The sequence below is a fragment of the Hyaena hyaena genome, unplaced genomic scaffold (assembly GCF_003009895.1).
Source record: "Hyaena hyaena isolate Hyena2069 unplaced genomic scaffold, ASM300989v1 scaffold_52, whole genome shotgun sequence".
Taxonomy (NCBI): domain Eukaryota; kingdom Metazoa; phylum Chordata; class Mammalia; order Carnivora; family Hyaenidae; genus Hyaena; species Hyaena hyaena.
The window spans coordinates 3,045,592-3,072,277 of NW_024080684.1; the positions used below are offsets into that span (position 1 = coordinate 3,045,592).

Consider the following 26,686-nt stretch of genomic DNA (forward strand, 5'->3'; position numbering starts at 1 on the left):
AAAGGTAAATAAAATGACATTTTCTTTGTTTCATAGAGGAGAGGCAGCTGACCTGCCCTTTCCATCCCCTTAGGGTTGAAAAAACAGCAGGACCAACTTTTTAGTGAGGAATTAGATAAACTTCCATCTCCAGTTTTCCAAAGCAAGGTAACAAAGACCTCAAAATAATTCCAGAGTCTATTAGGAGGGAGACAAAGGCCCAGACAGGGTCCATCCATTTGTCTCTCCAGGAGGTATGTATTCATCATTCTTTCTTCCACTTTACTATATAATGTGTGAAATTCTGTCCAGACCTTCTAGTTTTTCACCAACTGCCTGCATTCACCAAATCTGACAGAAATATTCAGTAATAAATTCTGTGTGCTCTGTATTCTGTATCAAATAGAGGTCTTTTTATTGGCAGGATTTTTTTTTTTTTTTTACTTCCCCAACAGATGATAAAAACAAAATTAATAGTATCAACTACCCCCACCCAACCCAGTCTGCCTCCATGCATAGTTGGTGGGCGGCTACAAGTAGCAATTGGAGCTACAGGCTTCCTAAGGCTAGGTACTGCTGAAAGTGGGTCCAGTGTCTCCTAGCTGTTTCATGGAAAGAGCTTCTTTCCCCCAAAACCACCACCTCTTCAACAGTCGTCTCCTGATAGCTCATGGGCCTACACTGGCTTAGGCTTATCACCCCTGCACCAATCAGAGCCCATCTCTGAAGGCGGGGATGGTGGGCTCACATACGCTGAGTGGAAAAGCATAAGGTATGTGGCTCTGCTCACCCCTTTCCAGGTAAAGGGTGAAAAGTCATTTTCCTCAGCCGATCTGTCTCAAAATTGAGCATCGGTTACAGACTCAGCAAACACTATCAAATTTGCCTAACACTTACAAACGCTAATAGGCTCAGTCAAAATCATTTATTAAGTACTCAATATGTACCAATCATAAAACACAGCATATTAAATAACTTTTTTTATAATGTTAACCACAGTAATCAGGTGAAAATCATGTTGCGAGTATAATATTTAGAACCAAAACAAACAAAAGATATCAAATTGAATGAAAACCAAACTTATGTCATGTGGCCAAAACATAGCTTTGAATGGTTTAGGAATACAGAATGCATTTTATCGTTTGCTTTTTTTTTTTTAATATTTTTATTTATTTCTAGAAGAGAGAGAGAGACAGCGTGAGCAGGGGAGGGTCAGAGAGAGAGGGAGACACAGAATCCGAAACAGGCTCCAGGCTCTGAGCTGGCAGTCAGCACAGAGCCCGACGCGGGGCTCGAACCCACGAACCCATGAACCGCGAGATCATGACCTAAGCGAAAGTCAGACGCTTAACCGACTAAGCCACCCAGGTGCCCCTTTTTTTAATTTTTTTAAATGTTTATTTAGTTTTGACAGAGAGAGAGGGAGAGAGAGACAGAGCATGAGCAGGGGANGGGAGACACAGACTCTGAAATAGGCTCCAGGCTCTGAGCTGGCAGTCAGCACAGAGCCTGACGCCGGGCTCAAACCCACGAACCGCGAGATCATGACCCAAGTGAAAGTCGGACGCTTAACTGACTAAGCCACCCAGGCGCCCCTATCGTTTGCTTTTTAAAGGTATTGGTGAGTAAATACAAATCAAATCTTCATAAAGAACCAGCTGAATGGGTGTGGCACCTAAAACAATTAGGTGACTTGCCATACATACTCATACTCGGTTAAATAAACCAACGGTGGACTCAATGCATAACTTGCAAAGCTCAGATCTCTCCTTCAGGTGCTACTGATCGGCACACAGGAAGCCTGCACTCTCTCTTCCACAAGACTGAAAAGTGGACTGAAGTTCTACAGCCAACTTTTATCGCCCCATCTTCTACAAAGCTCCCTACATATCTTTCCCACTCTCATTTCTATGACCATCAATGTCCAACACGAAAAACACTAGAAAACAATGGGACACCAAAAGCCAAGTCCCGCTTTCTCCAAAAGGAACACATTTGAATAGCTCTCCACAATGTAATCTATATAAAAAAAAAAAAAAAATGCTTCACAGATTTCCTCTTTTGTGCTCCATCAATTTAAATTTCAAGTTTGGAATTTTGTGACTTACACGAAAACTTTACTTCGCACCTCTTTGTCTTAGAAAAGGGAAAAGCAGAAATCTCCCCAAGCAGAGGTTCAGAATTTTTATGTCTGCATATTCTCTGCCTAACCTTTATTCCTTAAACCTTTTGAGAATCGCCTCACCAAACTGATAAAAGAGCTTCTGCAATTTGTATGTCTCAGCTCTGCCAGATGAGCAGCTCTGAAAGTCAGCCAAAGAAGATGCAGGCTGGGCGGCAGAACAAAGTTCCCAACAGTGAAGCAATGAGGCCGTCGCTGCCTCCCCGGGGAGACCAAGCCCACTAATAATCCAGAGGCTCTTAAAATTAGAGGGAACAAAACACTCAAGCTTTACCCACCAGACAATGGAACAAAGTGGGTTTAATGAGCCAATGCTTTTTTTCCATTTCTGTTTTAAAATATATGTGTAGCACAGACCAGGGGTACCACAAATTAGGATTACCTGAGAGGGGCTTAATTTAGCATTCCTAAGTAATTGCGATCTCCTCTACTGTTTCAAAATAATGCCTCAATATTTCTTAGCAATATGAGGCAAGTAATTACGATCATGTGTGTTTTATAGCTAAAAGAATAAAAACCAAGTGACCTGGAAAAACTGGCTAATAATGTGCCCGAGGTCATAAATAAATGAGCAGCACATCCAGGAGTAAGTGTTAAATTTCCTAACTCTTAACTCCTTTTGATAATCATTTTCTTCTGGGCCCTTCATAACTTTTTCAAATCCAACAACCATAAGTTATTCCATGCTGTGTGACTTCTCAGGATTCCCAAACTCCAAAGCAGATCTCTGTAACATATTAACAAGGATTTGCAGCAAAAAGAATATATATTTATAGTGAATGCTGTCTTAGCTATCATATTTCTTTATATAGTGAAAAAAAATCACAGGATGGTTTTAGATTCATATTACTCAATATTCTCAAGCTCTTTACCAAATCCCTTATCAAGGGATGAATTGAGCTGATTTTAGGTTTTAAATCTCATTTTTCATCACCAAATTTAATAGGAGGCTTCTATTTGAAGAATTCTATGCAGAAAACGTGAGAATCATATGTATAAATCCAAATGATGATTTAACAATCTTTCCAGTGCAACTCCAGAAAACAGGTAAATAAGGAAATTGCATAGCTGGGTTTTTTGTCTATTTTTGTGAGTAAATGCAGCAAAATGTATTCATATCCATGAAATAACACAATTTATGCCATTTTGCACTCAATCCTATACTCCTACCTCTTTTCAATATAACCACTTCCAACTGGTTTATGGATGTAAAGTATTAGGCATTTTAGTATGTTTCTGGCGTTGTCATTCACTAATCTCTTAAGTCTATAAGGGCTCACTGGGTACTTTTTAAATGCCAGAAGTGGTGCCAATGAACAAAACAGGCAATCCCTGCATCCACAGAGCATACCACTGTCTCAGAGAGGAAAGCTACATAGGTTCAGATGTAACTATTTAAGTACAATTATGATAAGTGCATCAAAGGATAATGCTTTAAGAGTATAGAGTATATCTACCCTAGTCTGGAAGCTCCAAAAAGGTGTCCTTCAGGAAATGACATTTAAGCTCAGGCAAAAAATAGGAGGAGCTGGCCAGGAAAAGATGGAGGAAAGAGCAAAGGCAGAAGCCATGAGAAGTCTCATTGCAATGGCTAGAGCATAAAGAGGAAGCAAAGGTAAAGCAAAATGCAACCAGGAGTAGATTGGAAGGCGCAACAATTTAGGGCCTTAAATGCCAAGTAAGAACAATGGACAGCCACTGAACCTGTTCAGCTGAAGAGAAAAGGGCATTCAGGCTTTAAGATCACTCCTTCTACTCTGCAGAAAGTGGAAGGAAGGGAATGGAAGGTGAAGTCCGGCCAGGTAGAAACAGCTGGCAGATTATGACGATGGTCCACATGTTCAGGGATAATTTTCAAAAAAACAGTAAAATCATGACTCTCATGCACATGTAATATCAACACGTGTCAAAGGTTTCGACTCATTAATTAACGAGAGAACCAGTACAATGTTACAACCAGTTCAAAGGAGAATTCAAAAGACCACAAGTTATTTACATGCAATAAAGTGGAAATAAATTTGCAATAGATGCAAAAACAGGTCTATTCAAGGGATAATAATCAATTGCATTCCACCTACTCTGCATTTTTATGAATAAGAATTGTCTGTATTATTATCTGTTTTCTACAACTCTCAGAGGTGTAGAGTAGCTCAAAGATAAGGGAAGGCAATGACCCAGATGTCTGAGTTGACAGGACTCCTACTGATCTTTTTGCTCATCTTAAAGTCTTTCACATTTTTTTCCTAACTCAGATAATAATGAGTTGACAAAAGATGGTGTTATAAAAGATGGAAGGAAACAGACATTTTGAATACATGTAGGTAGTGGAATCAGCAAGATTTGGTGTCTGACTGAGATGGGCTGGGGAGAGGACCATGAAGGAAATAGCCAGGGATGGAATTCAAAATAAATTTCTAAACAGCAGATGATGCCGTCAGTGTCTGTTTGCATTTTTCAACACAAGGGCTCTACTGCTCTGAGAAGAGACCCATGCTTCAGGGAAGCAGCAGACTCAATCAGTAATTCTATTTTAAACTTCACAAATACCAAAGGACATGGATAAAAAGATAAGTGAAATCAAATTCATTCTCTTTAATAGGACCTTTTTTTTTTCTGGTGCAAGCTTCTGGATTACCTAGTGACACCGTGCCCAAATACCACCTTTTCCCAGCACTGTGGAATGAAGCTGTATGGGGAGTCTTTGGAAATCTCCCAACCTAGAAATGTGTTATTCCTTTTCCTGATCACCAGTGTGGAAGCAATCTGATTTATGGACTTAAGACAGCCAGAGGAAGGAAAAAATGTGGATGAAGTTCAATGTCACTGCCATGAACCCTCCATCTCTTTATATCCAAATATTCATCATTTCTTTGATAAGTTTGTTCTAGAACCATCAAATTTTCCTTCTACTGTGATTTCTTACTAGAAGTAATCTGAAGGGAAATGTTTCCAGGGTCAGCTCTCCTTTTGATCCTTTTTCTCCAAACAAAACAAGCTTTTAGCTTCTGTGTCAGTTTATATAACTAAAACTTGTTGAAATGCCAAAAATGTTAAAAATGATAATAATTACCTGGTCTTTTCACTGTCCTGGCAATAATTACAAGCTTCCTGGGGCAAATAATTTACATGGGACTTAAACCCCTCACTTAATATCACAGAATAATAAACACATTATAAATATACATATGTAAATATCAAGTTCATTAAGTAAACAACTCGGGTAGTACTCGACTTTGTGTTATTTGAGCTCTTTTTAAAGATGTTAATGACCAGTGATAAATACTGAGCTATTTCTTGAGAAAACTCAGACATATGACCCAAATGATCAATAGACACTGAGAACTGTTCAATGGAGAACAAGTCAAGGAACAACAACCGCAGTGAGGATAGTTTTAAAGTTCAGAGAAGGAGTATTTGGGCCACACTGGGTGTGAGGCCAAGCTCTGGTGCCTGCCTTGCGTCAATGGCAGCTCCTGGACCTGGAGATGAAGCCAACCTACCGGGAGAGGCTCCAGTCCAAAAGTCTGTCACACTACCGAGGTGCTATCTTGTCTGAGCCAAATTCATGGCAATACTGATCAAGTGAAACATGTTCAATTTTTCTCTCTCAACTGTCACCTCTACTCTCCTACTCTCCACCTTTCCATGCCCTATTGCACTATTTCTTTCCATACTTATAACTAGGGGAAAAAGTAATTCACCCTGTGTCAAATGCCCCCAAACACAGGTCTATCAAGACTGCAATGCTTTCAAATGATCTTTAAAATCAGTTCTAAGGTAATTCTTCCCCAATGACTAAATTAAGCTGCTAAAAAAAAGTACGTCTGCTTAACTTGCTCTACCTAGAAATGACCGTTTCATCCTCCCCAACAATCAGGGTAGAAGCGCGTGGGTGACTCAGTCCGTTAAGCGTCTGACTTCAGCTCAGGTCATGATCTCACTGCTCGTGGGTTCAAGCCCTGTGTCAGGCGCTGTGCTGATAGCTCAAAGCCTGGAGCCTGCTTTAGATTCTGTATCTCTGTCTCTTTCTCTCTCTCTGCCCCTCCCCCGCTCACACTTTATCTCTCTTTCTCTCAAAACTAAATAAAGCATTTAAAAAATAATAACAACAACAATCAGGGTAGATGACCTTACATATCTAACCACTCATAATAACCACTGGAATAAAACATCTCATATCCAGACTCTCTCAGTTGCTGTACCTATGTTGCCCAGAATACGGTCACTTGCAGATGAATACTTTGAAAGTTTTGAATAATGCCAAATCCAAAGCACCCAGATGTTACCTGTGTCTCTAAAATAAAACAAGTTAAAATTTCCCCCAAAATACCTATGTCTGCTCTGGAATAATCCTACATATAATTATCCCACTAATTATGTAAGAATTGCTAGATTCTTGATCCTTCTGTCAAAGTCAGTTTTCACATCCCTTATATTCTCAGAGGCAAGATAAAACAACCCTCAACACAAACCTGCGAAACCGAAGAAAACACTGGCAATCAAATAATCACCTGTAATTACTGTGATGTGGAACAATTTTCAAACCATGGTGTCACTAAAAGTAATCAAAAATATTCTCGCCTTGCCTCAAAGAAATACCAACATTTGTGGTCCTGACTTTTGCAATCTTCTCAAATAGAAAAATTTGAAAATAATAACTCTTAATTAAAGTAGCTTTTGGGGTGCCTGGGTGATGCAGCTGGTTGAGCATCTGACTCCAGTCATAATCCCAGGGTTGTGGAATCAAGCCACGAGTTGGGCTCTGTCCTGAGCATGGAATCGGTTTGGGATTCTCTCTCCCTCTGCCCCACCCCACAGGTATGCATTCTCTCTCTCTTTCCCTCTCTCTCCATCTCTCCCTCTCTCTCCCTTCCTCTCTCTCTCTCTCTCCCCCATCTGAAAAATAATAATAGTTTTCTTATTTAAAAGGCCATGATTATGTTTCTCCAAGAAAACTCTGTTACTCATCTTTCTATCAAGCTGTCCTGAAAATTTTCCTCCCACATCAAACGTAGAGGAGCAAATTTCAACGTCAATAACCAATGGATAATTACAGTACAACCAGTTTGAAAACAGCATTGCTGATTTCTCTTTCAGTTTGCTCTGCCCCTAAAAGGAATATCGCTCAAGACATGGATTATGTTCCAAGTGGTTAGAAATGCTGAGAAAGAGTGGATCCTTGGGTAAAGAAGTGAAAAAATGCAGAAAAAAAAGGGGGGGGGGTGGCGGGGAGGACCACAATGCAGATAAATACTATTGGCCACAGTCACAGGCATAAAAAAATCCCTAAGCATTTCTGCACAGGGTAGAAAGGCTGCCTGAATAACAATTTGATTTTCACCAGGCAAAGTGAAATCTTCTGTCTAGCGAAATGAACACAAAATTTGCCCAATGATATATTCATTTCCTAAATGGACCCAGGATTCACAGCATCAAAAGCAACAAACTATTGGCATATTATCTGAAGAATGCCAGGTAAAAATAAAGAGCTGTTTATACCATGAAGGTGTTTACATCATTAAATCTTAAACATAATTGATAAGAGAATAAAGAAAGTATAAAGAAAGAAAGTATAAATGTATCTGCATACTCAGAAGATTTCTGTTAGGTCACATTCCACGGCAGAATTCATTGCACTTCCAACCAAACTCCATCAATCAGAAAGAGGCATTTGAATCCCCAGAAAGTGTTTGAAAGTCTGTTACCTTTGAAAATCGAGCATTAATCCATTTGGTGAAAGTTTTCTTCTGCACGTCATTGTGTTCATCTATGGGAGGGAAAAGAAGAGAAGGGAAAAGAATGAAAATTTGTACTTTTAGAGTACTAAACACAATCATTCCCATCGTGGAGAGTTTAAAATAGTAGTCCTAGTAGTAGTTCATGAGGCACAAAGGTCCACAGTTAAGAAAGAAGCTGATGGCTGACAGAGTCGGCTAATATCTGCAGCAGAGGAAGGCCCAGGGAGCTACCCCTCCTGCCTCGAAGCCTCAGGATATTACTGCCAACCATTAAGTCCACATGTGGGGGACACAATCAACACTTCACTTCACCCCATTATACATAATATTTTCTGTTGCATTTTGTCTAAGTAAAATTTCAGCATGCTAAAGATATTAGCATGTCCCCAACAAAAATCAAAGTTATCCACTAAAAACAAAGAAACTCATGATCTTCCTTCTTTTCATGCGAGGTCCTACACCCTCCGGAACAAAAAATAGTATTAGGTTATTTATTCCACAAGCTGTTTTCCTGTAGTAAGACTGACAGGACACAGTTTTAATGATCTTGATCCATAAATACAATCTCTATATTTTACAAGTAGAGAAATCAGAGCCCTTTTTAGAAAATGATCAACTTTGGTTTTGATTACAGTTTCATTTTCCAAGCCACAAGAAATAAAAGTTGACCTTAAAAGTGACAGTATCTTGAACTTCTTGAAGATAAGCAGAGTGATTTAGTTAAGTACAAGGAAGCCATTTGATACATCAAAAAGAACAAAGGGCTACAGAACCAAACAGGCCTCCTACATCCCAATCCACTTAGCGTGGGACCTTGGGTAAGTCATTACAATGCCTCCTCACCTCAGAGCTCTCACCTGTAAAATAGAGATAAATAACACCCAGCTTATATGAAATTAGTGAGGAATTGTTATAATAATTACTATGGTACGCATGTAAATATGGCAGATAAATATCCATTTTACCCTTTCTGTTATTCCTAATCATATCCTCTTCAACTACACACCCCCTCCCCCATACTCTATTACAACCAACAAGAGTCACTGTCGGCTTAAAGCCTACAAGAACAGCACATTAACAATCTCTAACTGGTTCTGAAAGCTGCCTCGGGAGTCTTTGGAACACCGCAGATAGCTGCGGTTCTGTCTGTCCGTATGTATACACACACTGCCGGTCCGGCACCAGCCACACTGCCAGGCTGCCTCCCACATCATAACAGCAACACAGTAACAGAGAGAGGCCCAAGTACTCCGTGCATCAATTGCAAAGGGCTGCCTTCAGCACAGACCTCCCCACTCATCTCTAACCGCGTAATTACAAGTTCACCCACTACTTCACCAAGTGGCGTGCTATCTCTGGTCCTACCCTCTTCTCGAAGGAGAGTGTGTAATGAAAAGGTCATCCCTGAAATAAATACCATAGCGGCAGCTTCAGTAAAGACTGCACTTTTACACATCCATAAAGGTAATTGGAGACGGACTCTGAGACACAAAGGGAGCAACCGGATGAAAAACAAAACTGTTGTCTAAGAAACTTCTCGATGTTAATTGCGCTGAGAGGTGGCCCTCCTTCCAGAAAAGACAATGCAGTCAGCATCAGACCTGATTTCAGGCTTTCTACCATCGATCAATGCCGCATATAAGCCATTTATTAACCAAGAGAACTTGCTTACACACTCTGAATGTCCTCACCTTGCAATCACACCCAAGAGGGGCAGAGCTGAGATTATACACAGAATATAAGGTAGCCACATACATCAGCCTGCAGCGAGCACTATGCTAGCCCCATCAAGAGGAATATAATATTAAATGCCAGTGTTCAGAGCACTGAGAAAATCTAATTATTTATTTCATTAATCTTTGGACTTATATTTGTAAATTTTACCACACATATTATTCCATCATGCTATTAACAAAAATATATATACAAAGGTAACAAATATTAAATTCTCCTAATTTTATAACATTTACACAACTTCAAATATTTTTGCCATAAAAATGGAGAAAATTCTAAGGGATTAATATTAATAAATTTTGTTTTCTCTTATCTTCTTTCCTGAGCATTTAACCTTATTTTCAAAAAACATATTAAAATATTTAATACTTCATAGGTTCCTCTCCAGATATACACTGGAAAATAAATGAGTGTCCACACCTTACCAAATGATAACTAAGATTTTCAACTTTATCATATAAAAAATGAAATCAAATTCTAAAAACAGACTCCTGCTATGTGGAGATGTTTATAAACATCTAGAAAGTTAATGTTTCTATAATACTATTTGATTGTTGGGTCAAATCAAAGTTTGAGTAACGAAGTAACCAATATGAAATAAAGGATGAGGCTGTAAAGAAATATTGTCCACCATCCAAACACTGCAAAACTACTCCCAAATTTATAAACACTTCTCTGAATTCGTTTTCTCAATACAGTTAAAAAAAAGGGGGGGGGAGGGGTAAGAGTTCATATATTAATAAGGCTTTTCATTCACATATCCCCTTTTTCAATCTCTCTCTCTCTCTCTCTCTCACACACACACACACACACACACACACACCCTTACCTCTTATTTTCTACCAGAGAGGAATTCAGTAAAAGAACTAGAATTAGCCTATAGCTCTTAACTTACGAGATTCAAAAGAACTGCCCTCTGCCCCACAACAATTAAGGTAACAATCTTGGCCTGGGTCCTGTTTCTGGGAGTTGAAAATAAGCTAGCAAAGTGGTAGCAAGACAACTGAAGATCTCAGGCATGCATTTCTGATCATTTCGTCCCTCCTAGAAATGTATACAAAACTTCCGAAGTCTCAAAGTTGTTCAGCTGTCCACTATCAAGCCAAACGGTCATTTAATTTCTCCAAAATAAAAATGAGCAAATGGACATCATCTTACATAGAACAGGATTATTTTATATAAAGAAGTTAGTATAATTTACACTCTAAATGCACTCATTCCAATTACCAAACAAGCATTTTCTTTAGATTTGGATTGTAGATAACCTTTAGTTTCTGAGAGTCTTTCAGGGCTTAGCAAATCTCATCCATTAATGACCTTTCTCCCTTATGGGGACAAACACGAGACTGAATTAGGAGAAGAAAAATGTGTTAAATCCCTTAAGGCTGATTTTCCAAATTCTTCCTCTAAAATATTTTGCTCTTCTTAAAATGCTTTTGACATGCTCACACAGACCCAGGCCTTTGCTGCTGCCTAGCCTGGAATTTTATTTCTGTAATGGGTAAGAGAAGCGAAGCAAGAAACATCAACAAAAGTGCCTGATAAATCTTCCAGGAAACTGGCTTGCAATATTTTTTTTCACTTCACCAGCTCAAATGCATATCACAACTTCTTTCAGCAGAATGTAGCAACAAATCTCGATTTAAATCCTTAGAGCTTGTGGGGTGCCTGGGTGGCTTAGTCGGTTAAGCGTCCGACTTTCACTTAGGTCATGATCTCACGGTTCGTGGGTTCGAGCCCCGTGTCGGGCTCTGTGCTGACTGCCAGCTCAGAGCCTGGAGCCTGTTTCAGTCTGTGACTCCCTCTCTCTCTGACCCTCCCCTGCTCATGCTGTCTCTCTCTCTCTCTCTCCTAGAAATAAAATAAAAACATTAAAAAAAAAAATCCTTAGAGCTTGTTTCCCTTACGGAAACAGACAAGTCCTAGGAACATGTACACCACCATTAAAACTCGACTACTAGTGGAGAGAAAGCATTATCCCGTGTACATCTTTCAAAGCAACTGAAGAGTGTGCAATTGGCTGGCAATAACGTGAGTTCCATAAAATGCAGCTATTTAGAAAAGAAGTCCCTGGACTTTAAGCCAAAAGAGAAATGTCTTCTTGGATGATTTAAAACTTGGATTGGCTTTATTAAAGTCTCTCATGAAATGCAATTCACCCTAGAAAGCCAGTTTCTCATTAGCAGAAGAGATTATTTCGGAAGCAATGAAAGCATTTCAGACCATACTCCCACTTCTTCTTTTTCTGGGTAAGGCATTTAATCAGGCCCAAAGAAACCTACTACCAAGGCTCAGCGAGCTCATTCTCCTGTCTTGTCTCATACCCACTTTATCGGCCTCCGGACACAATCAATTCATTTATCAAGACAATACGCATTAAAATGGCACATGGAAATATGTAAATATTATGTAATCATCTGCCAAAGATTACAACTGCGTAGTCAAAGACACAGAGACAAAAAGAGACAGACTGCTCTCAGTTAGACTGTGTAGACTCCAAATTTGTTTCAAAATCTGACACCCTCAGAGGGCCTGAAAAAAAACCCTTAACAATGTGCTTTTTTCAAAACTGTCAAAACAACCTAAGTATAGGAGGAGCTTAGATAATTAACATTTCAAATGTTATCTTTGTAAGTTTATCACATTTATACTTTGAAGTTATTAAAGCTTTTTAAAAACCGCATTTGAAGCAGACTTTTGCTTCACTCTATAAAAAGCAAAACAAGTTGATGGTCCCTTTAGGAGACTTGGATGGAGATGGGCGAGTGACAAGAGGAAAACGACTCCACATTTCAAATAAGAAGCCTGGGATCCAGGGACAAAAGCTGAATGAACTGCCCAGCATCACCCACTATGTAAGTGAGAGTCGCAAACGGACCAGGTGCCACGAACTCCTGAGCCTGTGTTCAATCACTGACTCCAAGCACGTGGAGGCCAGAGTTTCATGGGGGGAAAAAAGGCATTTAAAATATATCTTGAAGGACAGATGAAGTCTGGATCATTCAAAGAAGAAGGGCATTCTAAACAGAATAAGAGAAGGCTCAGACCAAATACCTAACAAAAAAGAGCGTATTTAATTTAAACATAATCGCACACCTATAAGAAAACACAGAGGGTTTTAACACAACATTAAAAGAATAATTCTAAAATAATCCAAACTTTAGAAAGTTTTCAACCCTGAAAATTGTTTATTCCCGTAAAAAGATGACTACAGAGTTAGAAATATATGCTCAAAAATTTTTTAAGAAATTATAGATTCTTAGGGCACCTCGATGGTTCAGGTGGTTAAGCGTTTGACTCTTGATTTCAGCTAAGGTCATGACCTCACTACACTTCATGAGCTCGAGCCCCACTACGGGCTCCACACTGACAGTGCAGAGCCTGCTTGGGATTCTCTCTCTTCCTCTCTCTCTGACCCCCTCTCCTCCCCTCTAAATAAATAAACTTAAGGAAAAAATAAAATAAAATATAGATTCTGTGAAAGGCAGCCTCTTTAAGCAAACACATGCTCTGCTAACATGACCCACTCACTCTGCTCCCCAAATTCACGGCAATTCTGGAGGCCTTGGATTCCAGAAAGTCCACAGCCCCACCTGTACTGTATTTTGGATTTCTGTCATTTTTAGCATTGGAGGAAAATGTTTGTTTCAGCAGAGAAACCAACCTAACCCACCCAAACTACCCATCTTACTATCATAGAAACAGAGCATCTAAGAGCAGAGAAGTACACAAAAAGAGCACCTGATCAAACCCCATCCTGAAACTAGACATGTCAGAAGCTTACATCACAACATGCACTTAAGGTGCTCCCAGAAATCACCTCAGAATCCATGTCCCTTTACCTTGCACTCCTGCGTGCAACAATTTTTAACATCTTTATTCAGATATAATTCACATACTGTGCAATTCATCCATGTAGTCTGCAATTCAAAGGTTTTTGATATGTTACATTAGGAATTTTTTTAAATTATAGTGAAATACATACAAAATAAAGTCTGCCACTTTAACCATATTAAAGTATACAATCCAGGGACATTAATTACATGTAACAGTGTTATGTGACCATCAACACTGTGTCCAAAACTTTTTCATCTGCCCAAACAGAAACTTTATAACCATTAAGCAACAAGTCTCCCATTCACAAGGGCATCTGGCTGGCTGAGCTGGTAGAGCATGTGACTCTTGATCTTGGGGTCATGGGTTCAAGCCCCATGTTGGGGATGGAGCCTATTTTATAATAAATAAAATAAACTTAATAAATAAAGTGCAATAATTCTCCCATTCCCCCTCCTCCCAGGCCCTGGTAACCCCTAATCCCTTTTCTCTTTGTACACATTTACCTCTTGTAGGTATTTCATGTAAGTGAATCATACAGTATCTGTCCTTTTGTGTCTGGCTTATTTTACTTAGCATACTGTTTTCAAAGATCATCCATGGTATAGCATGTGTCCGAATCTCATTCCTCTTTATGGCCGAATAATTTTCCATTGTATGTATATGCCACATTTTATGCATCCATTCATCTGTTGATATAGACAAGTGGGTTGTTTCTACCTTTTGACTATTGTGAATAAAGCCACAATGAAAAGTGGCATTAGAGTATCTGTCCAAGTCTCTGCTTTCAGTTCCCTTGGGTCTATACCTAGGATTGGAACTGCTGGGTTACGTGGTGATTCCATGTGGTGATTCTGAAACTGTCTTCTACGGGAACTGTTTTCCGTAGCAGCTGCACCATTTTACACTCCTATCAGCAGTGTACACAGATTTCATTTACTCTACATCCTCATTAACATTTATTTTCCTTTTTTTAATGATAGCCATCCTAGTAGGCGTGAAGTGGTATGTCATGGTTTGGATTTGCATTTCTCTAATGACTAATGAGGCTGACAATAAGACTGCATTTTGAAAATGCAAAACCTACCAAGCAAAAACCCCCGAACTCGGAGATACCCGAAGACTTTCTGAAGTAGCCCAAGTTCAATAGCATGCTACTCCAAAGTCACTGGAATACAGACACAGCACTTTTGCATTTAATCCCCAAAATATTGCAAAATGAGCAATCTATTCCCCAAAGAATTATATTTTCCCCAAAGAATTATATTTTCAAAATTAGATACAACCAATAACTCCTGAGCATCTTCTAATTTTAATTTATTTCCCATTTACCTACTTTCTTTTTTTTAATTTTTTTAATGTTTTTTATTTATTTCTGAGAGAGAGAGAGAGAGAGACAGTGTGAACAGGGGAGGGTCAGAGAGAGAGGGAGTCACAGATCCTGAAACAGGCTCCAGGCTCTGAGCTGGCAGTCAGCACAGAGCCCAACGCGGGGCTCGAACCCACGAAACGTGAGATCATGACCTGAGCCGAAGTCAGAGGCTTAACCGACTGAGCCACCCAGGCGCCCCTCCCCCCCATTTACTTACTTTCTACTTGATGAATTCAAGTTTTTTAAATACAGGAGGGAATGTCTTACTGCTTTCACTTTCTAGAACTGCAAAAGTCAACCTAAAGACTGTAAGATTTACAGGCATCCAGAATGGTTTGAAACCCTCTCTCTGGAAATACCTTTTGGCAAAACTCTTCACATCTTAGATATACATGTTGCATATACAAAAAAATAAGCACTCAATTTATGGGGGCAGAAATTGTAAGCTACAAATACAAACACTTCACTTTGGACTTTCATCCCGGGAGTGAAGGGGTTTTATTAAAATCACTTGAAATGTCATAGTACAAGGAGAGGTTATTTAGGAAGAGCTGAATGAGTCATAATGATGATGAGTCACTGTCATGAAAAGTCAATAGGAAACTAATTCTTTTAGTAATTTTAGTGATTAAAAAGCTAAACTTTTTAAAAGAAAGTATCTGTGAAATTCAATCCCTCACTTTACTCCAGTTCAAGATCTATTACGTTCTATATATCTGTCTATAGATATAAACTGTCTATAGAAATCGTCATAAACATATTATCTGAAGATGTATGAAAATCCATGCAAATAAGTGTTCAAGAGAATGGGGGAAAAAATTCTTGAATGGAAAAAACATTCCAGTGATCTGACTTCACACTTGGCCATGGCAAGTTCTACTCTCTAAAATAGGAGCAAAAACATGTCCTTTCAAGACCGCTAAATATTCATAGTGATTTTCTGACTTTAATTACTTATTTCCCCCACACTAGGAGGAATCTAGGAGAGTCTTATAGATTCCTTTTAGATTCCTAATGAATCCATACAATAAAACAAAAATGTCCAATAAATAGTATTTCTCAAACAGAATGTCTTGAGGAAAAAGATCCAAAGAAAAAGGAAAAAAAATACTTTCAGCACCCAAATACATCCTCACACTCCTTTGCAGGAATGCTAAAATTTTCTATAGAACTGAGGTAGAAAAACTTTAACTGGAGACCATGCCTCTTCTATAATTAGAACTTTGGCAGAGAACGACAGATACCCTATGTTTGCACGTATAGGAGGATTAGGAGGAACTTAACGGAGGACCATGGGGGAGAAGAAGGGGAAAAATATTTGGGGAGAGGGAGGGAGGCAAACCATGAGAGACTCTTGAATGCTGAGAACAAACTGAGGGCTGATGGGTACGGGGGAGAGAGGAAGGGGAATGATGGGCATGGAAGAGGGCACTTGTTGGGATGAGCACTGGGTGTTATATGGAAACCAACTTGACAATAAGCTATTCAAGAAAAAAAAAAGAACTTTGGGTCACCACAGTGAGATAAAAATATATATTGAAAAGCAGCAAGCAATAAACAATCAGTGAATAAGTGTTGTAGGCATTCTGAAGCCAACAATTCTGATGAATTAAGAGGTGTGGCAATGCTGTCTGGCTCCCTCTTTGGAACGACTTTCATTCACTTCTGTGTGTTTCAGGGCCTATATAAGCACCTTGAGGCAGATGAAGACCAGACAACAATTCATGCAAGCTTGAGAGCTGCCTTTCAATTCAGTCATGGAGGAGAGTTCCTAGGTAACCCCAAAGAGCAATGTGACCCCAAGGAATTCCAGAACCAGAGAAAAACTATCTTCAGCTCATCCAGATTAGACATACAAAAGTCTAGACAATCTTAGAGGCCAGAATGAACATTCCCAAAATGTCCAGAGCCACCAGCCTTCTTGACTACAGCCCTTCATTTGGAGAATCCCAGGGGCTGAGACTTCCCCTCTTCCTTTCCTCTTAATTTTCATTAACCACTTCTTTCTTCCACCCATCTTGTTTTTTTGAACATCCAAACTTCCCTCCATCCTGCCTCCCTGTATTATTTTCCAAAACCCCTCCCTGGACCTGTCTTGGCTTCGATCACCACTTCGGAATTCTCAGCCACAAAGCCCACCCGGCTGCAGGGGTGTGGTCTCCCTCAAGCAATCCCAATACCAACTGGGTCTCTCTTTTTACCATTTCTCTTCTGGCATGCCTTTCTGCACTTTTTCTGTCACTACTTAAAATTTCCTCTATGATGTCTACAATTACTTTAAAAGATTTCAACACAGCAAATATGATGCCGTGTCTGTGTTAAAGTTAGGGGCTTCAAACACTTTTATTCATGAACCCCTAAGACAATTTCCATGTACATTTTTTTAGGTTGACAATTAATATTTATGGTAAATCTATTTTAAATAGTTAAAAAGAAGTAATATCCAGCACATTGTTAAGGAGCCACAAATTGACCTCATTCAATTATTAGAAAATGTCTCTACTACCTAACTGGCAAAACTAGTCCTCATTCTCAAACTAATCAGGCTTACTTTCCGGCAAAGGAAGTCTGGCTTTAGTTTTCTATTTAAACACTATGTTCATACGTGTCTCCAGGGCAACCAGGCAAGAGCTCACATCAAAATTCTCATTCTGGGATGGACGGATGGATTGGATAGATGGCAGGCAAGCACAAAGCCTTGCTTCTGGAAGCAATAAGGCACAATATTTTAATGATTCTTTAAGGAGCATTCTTTACTTTGCATTCTAATATTGTACCCTTGTCTGGCACAATAACGCAGTAATGAAGCCCAGTAAGATTTGGAGAGGATGAGTGGTGTGTGTTTCTTCCGTAAAGTTGAGGAGGGGAGTCCTCAAAGGAAAGACAGGAGAAGAGAGGCTTAACCCCTGGAAAAGCTGGCCACCGGGGAGCACACGGATTCCAGCATGCCAGCCTCTGGGGCTCCGTGCGGTCCCAGCCTAGGATAACAACTCCAGACAAGGTAAGCTGTAACTTAATTAGAAAGGCTAAACCCTAAAGGTGTCCACTACAAAGCTATGTTATCTTCACCACCATTAACAGCAGAGACTTTGCTAATTAATTTAAGGAACGTGAGAAATGTGCTTTTACTGTGCTTGATAATTAGCATAATTAATAGGTTAGAAACACTCTCCCACTGGTGAGTTTTGTGTTATTCAATAAATGTGGATTGGCCAAAATATTTTATAGACCTGTCCCACTACTGATTAAAAATCAAAATCTAGGGGCGCCTGGGTAGCTCAGTCGGTTAGGCAACCGACTTCAGCTCAGGTCATGATCTCACAGTTCGTGGGTTCAAGCCCCACATCGGGCTCTGTGCTGACGGCTCGGAGCCTGGAGCTTGCTTCAGATTCTGTGTCTCCCTCTCTCTCCACCCCTCCCCCTCTCTCTCTCTCTCTCTCTCTCTCTCTCAAAAATAAATAAATATTTAAAAAAATTTTTTAAATTAAAATCTAGGGGTCACCTGGGTGGCTCAGTTGGTTAAGTGTCTAACTCTTGATTTCAGCTCAAGTCATGATCTCCTAGTTCATGGGTTCGAGCACCGCATCAGATCCACACTGGCAGTGCAGAGCCTGCTTGGGATTCTTTCTCTCTCTGTCTTTCTCTGCCCCTCCCCCACTCGTGCATGCATGCTCTCTCTCTCTCCCTCCCTCTCTCAAAGTAAATAAATAAAAGCTTTTAAAAAATAAAAAAATATGGGGCACCTGGGTGGCTCAGTTGATTGAGCATCTCACTTTGGCTCAGGTCATGATCTCACGGTTTGTGGGTTCAAGCCCCATGTCGGGCTCTGCACTAACAGCTCAGAGCCTGGAACCTGCTTCGGATTCTGTGTCTTCCTCTCTCTCTCTGCCCCTCCCCTGCTCATCCTCTGTCACTCTCTCAAAAATAAATAAACGTTAAAAAAAATTTTAAGAAAAAATAAAAAATAAAAATCTAGCACATCTAGGAAGTTCAATCCCTCAGGGCCCTGTGTTTAGCCATTGGCTGTGATGATCCTCCTCATCTGATGCTGACTATAAGTCTAACTAAATCTCTAAATCAGCACTGTTCTATAGAACAATGCAAGCTATAGGGGCACCTGGGTGGCTCAGTGGGTTGAGCATCCGACTTTGGCTTAAGTCATGAACTTGCAGATTGTTGAGTTCAAGCCACATGTCAGACTCTGTGCTGACAGCTCTGAGCCTGGAGCCTACTTTGGATCCTGTGTCTCCTTCTCTCTCTGTTGCTCCCCGGCTTGAGCTCTCTCTCGCTCTCTCTGGCTCTTGCTCTCTCTCTCTCCCTCTCTCTCAAAATTAAATAATGATTTAAAAATTTTTTAAAAAGAACGCAAGCTATATAAAAATATAAAAATTTTTAGTTTTTAATTTTCTGGTAGTCATGTTTAAAAAAAGAGGGAAAATTTACCCCCTGTACAAGCAAAATGCTATCATTTTGACATATACTCAATATTTTTTAAACTATTGATATTTTACACTCTCTTTTTCTTACGATAATTTGTAACATCTGGTGTGTGTTTTCCATTTATGGCCCATCTCCCCTCAGACTGGTCACAGTTCACGTGCACAGTAGCCACCACGCTGCACGGCACAGCCCTGGAATACTGCTGTGTTTACTTCAACTAAAACCTCCCTGTCCTTCCGAAGGACAGACCTGTAGTTTACCAAGCCTACAGAAGTGGCTGTAGGAACTGTTTTTGAGCCTGCTGGTTAATAATGATTGTTTAATGAACGCCAATGTGCATGGCAGGTCTGAGAAGCTTGCCTTCGCTACAATCCTCACAGCAAGACAATCGATATCACTCATAACCTACTTTTAAGCACTGGGAGCTAATGCTACTGAGCAAAAGTAAAACAAAGATAAACAATTGTGCACCAACAAATTAGCTTAAGTTGCTTTATAAGACTTCTTGCCCAATAAATAGATATCACTAGCAATTGGAAAATTTTCTGCTCCTTGTTATAGCCATCACTTAAAATTTTACATTTCCTACTCTTTTAATGAAAATTAGCTGTTAATCTCTTTTGCAGAAAACAAAGAAACAAAAAGTAACCTTTACTGACCACCAGATAGTTATATTATGGAGCATCTACTATGCTGGTCCCCAAAGAGATTCAGGGGATCCTTTCACGAAGCTATGGTGGAGGTAAGGGTGGAGGTGGGGAGGGGATAAGACAGGTACCTAAGTAGCAGGTAAACAGTTATAACTAATATGTTAGGAATAGATACATTCATAAATGCAGAGGAAAAAATATTTCTTTTTGATGGGGGTGAGTGTGCAAGGAACAAGTTGCATTTGAATGGATATATTTGAGGCATGTAAACACTGTTAGAAAGGACATTTGTGGAAAAGAGAACACACAAAGTCCTTAAGACATAAAGAACAGGACTTGCACACAAACCTCTGAGTAGTTTCTCTGGCTGGCCAATGTTTGTTCAGAGCTGCAATGCCACTGAATTTCCACAGCTAGATTGTGGAGGATTTTTAATATTAAGCTAAGAATTTAAACAATGTGGGCCACTGACTTTTTCTGAACAAAAGACTAACGTGATCAGAAGTGCAGTATAGTGAGTTTAATAAGAAAAATGGATTCACAGTGAGAGAGGCTAGAAGAAAGGAAGCCAAAGTGAGGCTTATTACAATCGCCCAACTTGGACATCTGAAAGCCAGAAGTAGTGAAGCAGCAATGAAATTTGAAAGGAAGGGATGGATGCAGGAGGTATTGAATCGACCAGGTAAGTTTACCATGACTTGACTACTGAATTAGTAGAAGGGCAATGAAGGAGAAGAGAAGCCAAAAAAAGTCCCTGGATTTCAGGTAACATGAAGGATGGAAGTGCCTCTCCATTTGAAAGAAGAAGGGAGAAGGAGAAGGAGGAGAAGAAGACGACGATGACGAAGACGAAGAAGAAAAATAGAAGCATAGGTAGAGAAATTGCTTAGGAAAGAAAGGACGTTCTCTGCACCTAATGAATCAGGGGTTAGCAGTATATTCCGGTGAAGATGTTAAGCAAGGCTGTGACAGTGCAAGACCAGACCAGTGAGGAGAATGTCTTCACCTATAGGGGACTCTCTAGGGAGCTCAAGTTTTTAGAAGAAAGGCACACTTAACAGTGTTAAAACACCAGAGGAGCTGGGGAAAGGATGTCTGAAGAGAGATATTGAATGTGACCACCAGCGGCAACCAGCTGCCATCCAATGGTGTGACGAAGCTGGGAAGCCAGCTTTGGTTTGCCAGATGTGGATCTTACTACAAGTTTCCTGAAGTAATACAACAGCATCTGTACCGACATATTTTAAAATTATGTGACCATTGATCCACAAACTCTGGAAATTTATCTTAAGGAAATAACTAGACTCACACACATTTAGACATATTTAAAACGATGTTTTTTAGGGGGTCCTGGCTGGCTCAGTCAGAGAAGCATGCAACTTCTTGATCTTGGGGTTGTGAGTTCAAGTCCACGTAGGGTGTAGAGATTACTTAAATTTTTTAAAATAAAAGGATGTTGTTCAAAGTACTCTTTATAATGGAAAAAAAACCCTGTAGGGGCGCCCAGGTGGCTTAGTTGGTTAAGCGTCCGACTTTCGCTCGGGTCATGATCTTGCGGTTCGTGGGTTCGAGCCCCGCGTCGGGCTCTGTGCTGACTGCCAGCTCAGAGCCTGGAGCCTGTTTCAGTCTGTGACTCCCTCTCTCTCTGACCCTCCCCTGCTCACGCTGTCTCTCTCTCTCTCTCCTAGAAATAAATAAAACATTAAAAAAAAAAAACCCTGTAAACAATCTAAATATCCACACATAGGGATTATTTAAAAGTGTATTTTCATGTATAAATACAACCATTAAAAATGAAATTTTTTTTAATTTTTTTGTCTTTATTTTATTTTGAGAGACAGAGACAGAGAGTGAGTGGGGGAGGGTCAGAGAGAGAGGGAGACACAGAATCTGAACCAGGCTCCAGGCTCTGAGCTGTCAGCACAGAGCCCGACACGGGGCTCGAACCCATGGACTGTGAGATCATGACCTGAGCCGAAGTCAAATGCTTAACCAACTAAGCCACCCAGGTGCCCGTAAAAATGATATTAATGGGGCACCAGGCTGGCTTCAGCTGGTGGAGTATATGAGTCTTGATCTTGGGGTTATGAATTTGAGCCCCATGTTGGGTGTAGAGATTAAAAATAAAATCTTAAAAAAATGATACCAAGAAAGAATATGTAAAGATATGGAAGGGTTTTCACAATATATTAAGGAATAAAAAAGCAGATCATTAAAGAGTATACAGTGTTTCGTTTATACATTGTATGCATACATGACTAGAAACACAAGAGGAAAAAATATTAGCACAGTTTATTTCTAAGATACTAAGAGATACTTCTACCTATTTTTATGAGCTATATTTTCACATTTCTATAATGAATAATACTTTCGTGCCATTTTTTTCTTTAAAACACCCATTCTGCAGAGAGTGTTTTAAAGTGCTGTTCTCCACTTTAATGTAAATAAGTAGGAAGGGAACAGAACGTGGCAACTATAAAAATAAACTGGGCTGAGAGAAGGTCTGTCTGTCTGTCTGTCTGTGTGCCTGGGTTGGGGAGATGGGGAGAATAAGGAGACATGACCCATCTGTAATTACATGCAGACAGGAAGGATCTGGTAGGGAGGGAGGGAGGAAGGGATTTTAGATGCCAACACTTAACACACAAGAGCTCCCTTAGAGACCAAATCCCAATCTCCTAAACTAGATGCAGTTAAGGTCACACATTTCTAAAAATGAAACTCTCCAGGTCAATTTGCTTTTCCTTCTGTCTGCCTCTCCAGTGAGTTTTCCACAGCAGTCTGAAAAGATAATTAGGTAGATGTAAAATAGCTGTGCTTATAGAACATCTCTTCCCATCTTCTAGTCTATGCACCCTGGAAACACTGTTGAAAAGAGAGATGCATCATTTAAAATACACCTTATGCAATAAATCCAAGTATTTCAAGGTAAAATTACCAGGGTGCCGATCAGTTATTAAGATGGGAAGACAAAAATAGAAGATTAAGGTAAACCCAAATGTCACTGACAGATCACACCAAGCCACCTAGACTTTCTCAAGGGCCTATATATATATATGCCTGGAGAAAAAATGAAGAGTAACTGGCCTTTGTTCACAGACTTTAATGAAATACAATCCACTATGAATATAATTTTTAAAATAGAAAATAGGGTACTTCAGATGTAGTTTTTTGATCCTTTTTCTCTATTTTAGAGTCTTTAATATTGAGCCATGACAAGATAAAACCAAACACAACATAATTCAAAAGAAGAGGAAAAGTCTTTTTAGTAGTTACATTTTCAAAAGTGTGAGTGCATTAAAATGCAATCCTTTATCCAAGAAAAATATTTATAATAAGCAGGAAGAACATGCCAGAAAGGAACACTATGTTTCCCCTTAAAAACTCAGGGGCAAAACCATTTCTTCCCATGGACCTCACAGTTAAGGAATCAACCCACGAAGCATGGCACCCTTTGCTTAAAAGTGTATAAACTGAAGTTAAAAAATTTAAATACTTAGTCTCATCTTGGAAAATACAAACTCCTTCATATCAATTTACATAACAAATAACAATGTAAAAAATTCACATTAACCATTAATACTTTTTTATTGAAAAGCTTATTCAGGTAGAGTTGGACAAGAGAGATAAAATCCACAATATGAACAAAAAAAATGCAAGAAACCTGATATGCAAGCCACCTCCCCAATATGCTAATGTTATGTTTTATGATCACTTATCCTCTCAGTTGCTGTTGAAAATTAAGATCCTGCCTCAAATTAGCACTATCTTTATTTAATACTCTGCTGTGGGTCTAATGTTTATTTGTCTTTTCCAGAAATTTGTAATTTCAGACCATACCATCTCTGCGTATAGCAAAGTTGGGATCACCTTCTGTGTAAAACAGCTCCTCCTTTTCTTTGTCTACAATGTGTCTCTCTTAAGCATCAAAGAGTCTAGATTAATTTAACTTAGTTGGAGATGAATATAATTAATTCAGCTAAAGATGGGAAGAACAAGTTCATGTTTGCTCTGAAATAAATGGCTTTATAACGAGTAATTACATCTCCTGTCCATTTTCATCATTTTAGACTCAAAAGCCCTAATCATTTCAGTCAGTTTTATGAAAACACCAAATGCATTCACTCTAAGTTTCCTTCACTGGCCTCCTCTCACTGTTAAATCATTTCTTAATGAGGAGACCAGAATCTCAGAGAGTAATGTATGTGCTTGGTCAACACAGCTTTACGAAGGAAGGATAATGTTCTCCATTTTCTTCTCTTATTTCCTTCCTAATGAATGACATTCTAAAACCAGTACAATAATCCAATGGCCGGTGTCTTCTGAGAGCACTACAATGACTCCCTCCTTTCCATGATCCTAGACTATAGAAAAGCTAATTCATGGTGACAAATTTTTCTTGAAGTTAGCAAAAGAATGAATCAAACAAAAAGATTTGGATAATCTTTCTTCAAAGCTTTAGCACATCCCTCAGGATAAGCGCAAGCTAGCAAACCTGAATGAGTATAACTAAAAGCACACACAATAATATATTCAAAGGAATTGAAAGCAGGATCTTGAAGAAACATCTGCACACCCATACTCACAGAAGCATGATTCACAATAGCTAAAAAGTGGAAGCAATCCAAGTGTCCACTGATGGATGAATGGATAAACAAAATGTGGCATACACCCACGTGTGTGTGTGTGCGCACACATGTGCACACACACACGGAAATATTATTCAGCTTGAAAAGGAAAAAAAACATAGATGCAACTTAAGAACATTTTGCTAAGTCAAATAAGACACTCACAAAAAGTGAAATACTGTTATAATTCCATTTACCTACAGTAGCCAAATCTGTAGAGACAGAAAGTAAAAGGGTGGTTACCGCAGGCTGACAAGAGAGGGGAATTGGGAGTTTGTTTAATCGGTACAGAGTTTCCATTCTCCACGATGAAAAGAGTTATGGAGATGGATGGTGGTACATAATTTAGTATCACTGAACTATTCACTTAAAAATGGTTATTACGAGGTACATTTTATGTTATGCAGATTTCAGAACAAAAAAAAAAAAACCTGAGGGATAATAAAAGCATGTGCAATAAACATTTTTCATTCCCATTTCAACTTGATTTTCAAAAGGAGAGATACTGAGTAGGCCTCAACTCATATATTCTCCCCCCAGGATGGGGGCCGCTGGGTGGCTTAGTCAGTTAAGCAACTGACTTTGCTCAGGTCATGATCTCGCAGTTCGTGAGTTTGAGCCCCGCGTCGGGCTCTGTGCCGACAGCTCAGAGCCCGGAGCCTGTGTCAGATTCTGTGTCTCCCTCTCTCTCTGCTCTTCGCCTTCTGATGCTCTGTCTCTCTCTGTCTCAAAAATAAATAAACACTAAAAACAATTTTTTTAATTAAAAAAGAAAAGACAATAGAAGAACTTCACTTGGTTCCAATTTCATCTTTCAAAACTTACACTTTCAACATATCTTTCTTTTAAGATATAAATGCAGATATTCTGAATTCTAGAATCAAAACTGCTTTCACAATGACCATGCCACTAGACCTCTTACTCAAGAGGGAAACGCTTGTTTAAATTCCTTGTGGTAGATACTGCTGGGTATCTACTCAATCACCCCTCTCCTCTCCTTGCTTACAAATCTAATCTCATTTTTTTCCCCTTGAAACAACATGGTCAGTTATAATAATCACTTCCCCTTGCAACTAACGATAACCATATGGCCCAGTTTGGGTCAACGGTGAGCAAAAGAGTATTAGGTAGAACTTCTAGGTGAGCTATGAACCCCCTGACAAAACTTAACACATTCAGCTGGCATAAACATTTTACCCTTGGCCTTCCACCTTCCTCTAAGATGGCTGGAGCAACCAATTTCCCTGAGCAGGTAACCAGCCCTGGACTGCCCGTCTACACACTGAACGTTCCGAAAGAAAAAGGAATTATTTCTTATAACACAAAGTAGTAGGTTTTCTCTTCCTTGCAGTTTTGCTCAATCCTAACTCAATCTGGCACCACTGAGGTAAGTCTGAGGGAAGAAATTCCAGAATATTTCTGGTGTGGAAGACGGGAGTTATATATTCTACCTCTGTAAGAGGCACATTGGCAAGACTGAAATGTAACAGCCCCATGTTCATTCCTCACGTACAAGGTAACTAAAGTCCAGATGATTAGACTAAGAAGACAGTATACTGAACATGCTGCCAGAGCCTCACCCCACAAATCTTTTCATTATAAAACATTTATTAAATGCTTGCTGTATGCCAGACACAGGCCAGACATTCTGTGTGCAACACAAAATCCCAACAACCTTACAAGGTAGAGCTTGCACACCCAACCACTCGACTGAACTGCTTTTTGGTAGCTTTATCCCTTAAACAACTTGTTCAATCTCTCTGATTTTCGTCCTATGTAAAAGGGGGAGAAAAATGCAACAAAGGACTGCAGTAAGAATAAATGATAATATGATCAAAGTATGTAGCAAGAGGCTCAGAGCAATGCTCAAAAAAAGTGATTGTCATCCTCATCCAAAAAAAAAAAAAAAAAAAAGAATGAACTGCAAACATTCCCAGACATAGCTAAACATCAGACTCCCCTAGAGAATTTCGTCAGAACACAGATGCCTTGACCCCAACCAGGCTTACTGGGCCAGGAGGTGCTCAGTCACGCAGAGATGGGGGGTTGGGGGGGATCTGGTCTTTGCAGCTAACAGGGAATGTTAACTACTGTATTCTCAAGAGACTATAAATTTCACCCCTTTGTCA

The 26,686-nt window shown here is 39.5% G+C and overlaps 1 protein-coding gene across 4 annotated transcripts in view; it reads right to left on the minus strand.

Moving 5' to 3' along the window:
• UTRN (utrophin) overlaps positions 1 to 26,686 on the minus strand; it is a 576,845-nt gene that overhangs the window by 404,355 nt on the left and 145,804 nt on the right. For all 4 annotated transcript variants that reach the window (XM_039230877.1, XM_039230878.1, XM_039230879.1 and 1 more), the window contains one exon: positions 7,867 to 7,928. In XM_039230877.1, coding sequence (XP_039086808.1) covers positions 7,867 to 7,928 — 62 coding nt within the window. The remainder of the gene's footprint in view (positions 1 to 7,866; positions 7,929 to 26,686) is intronic.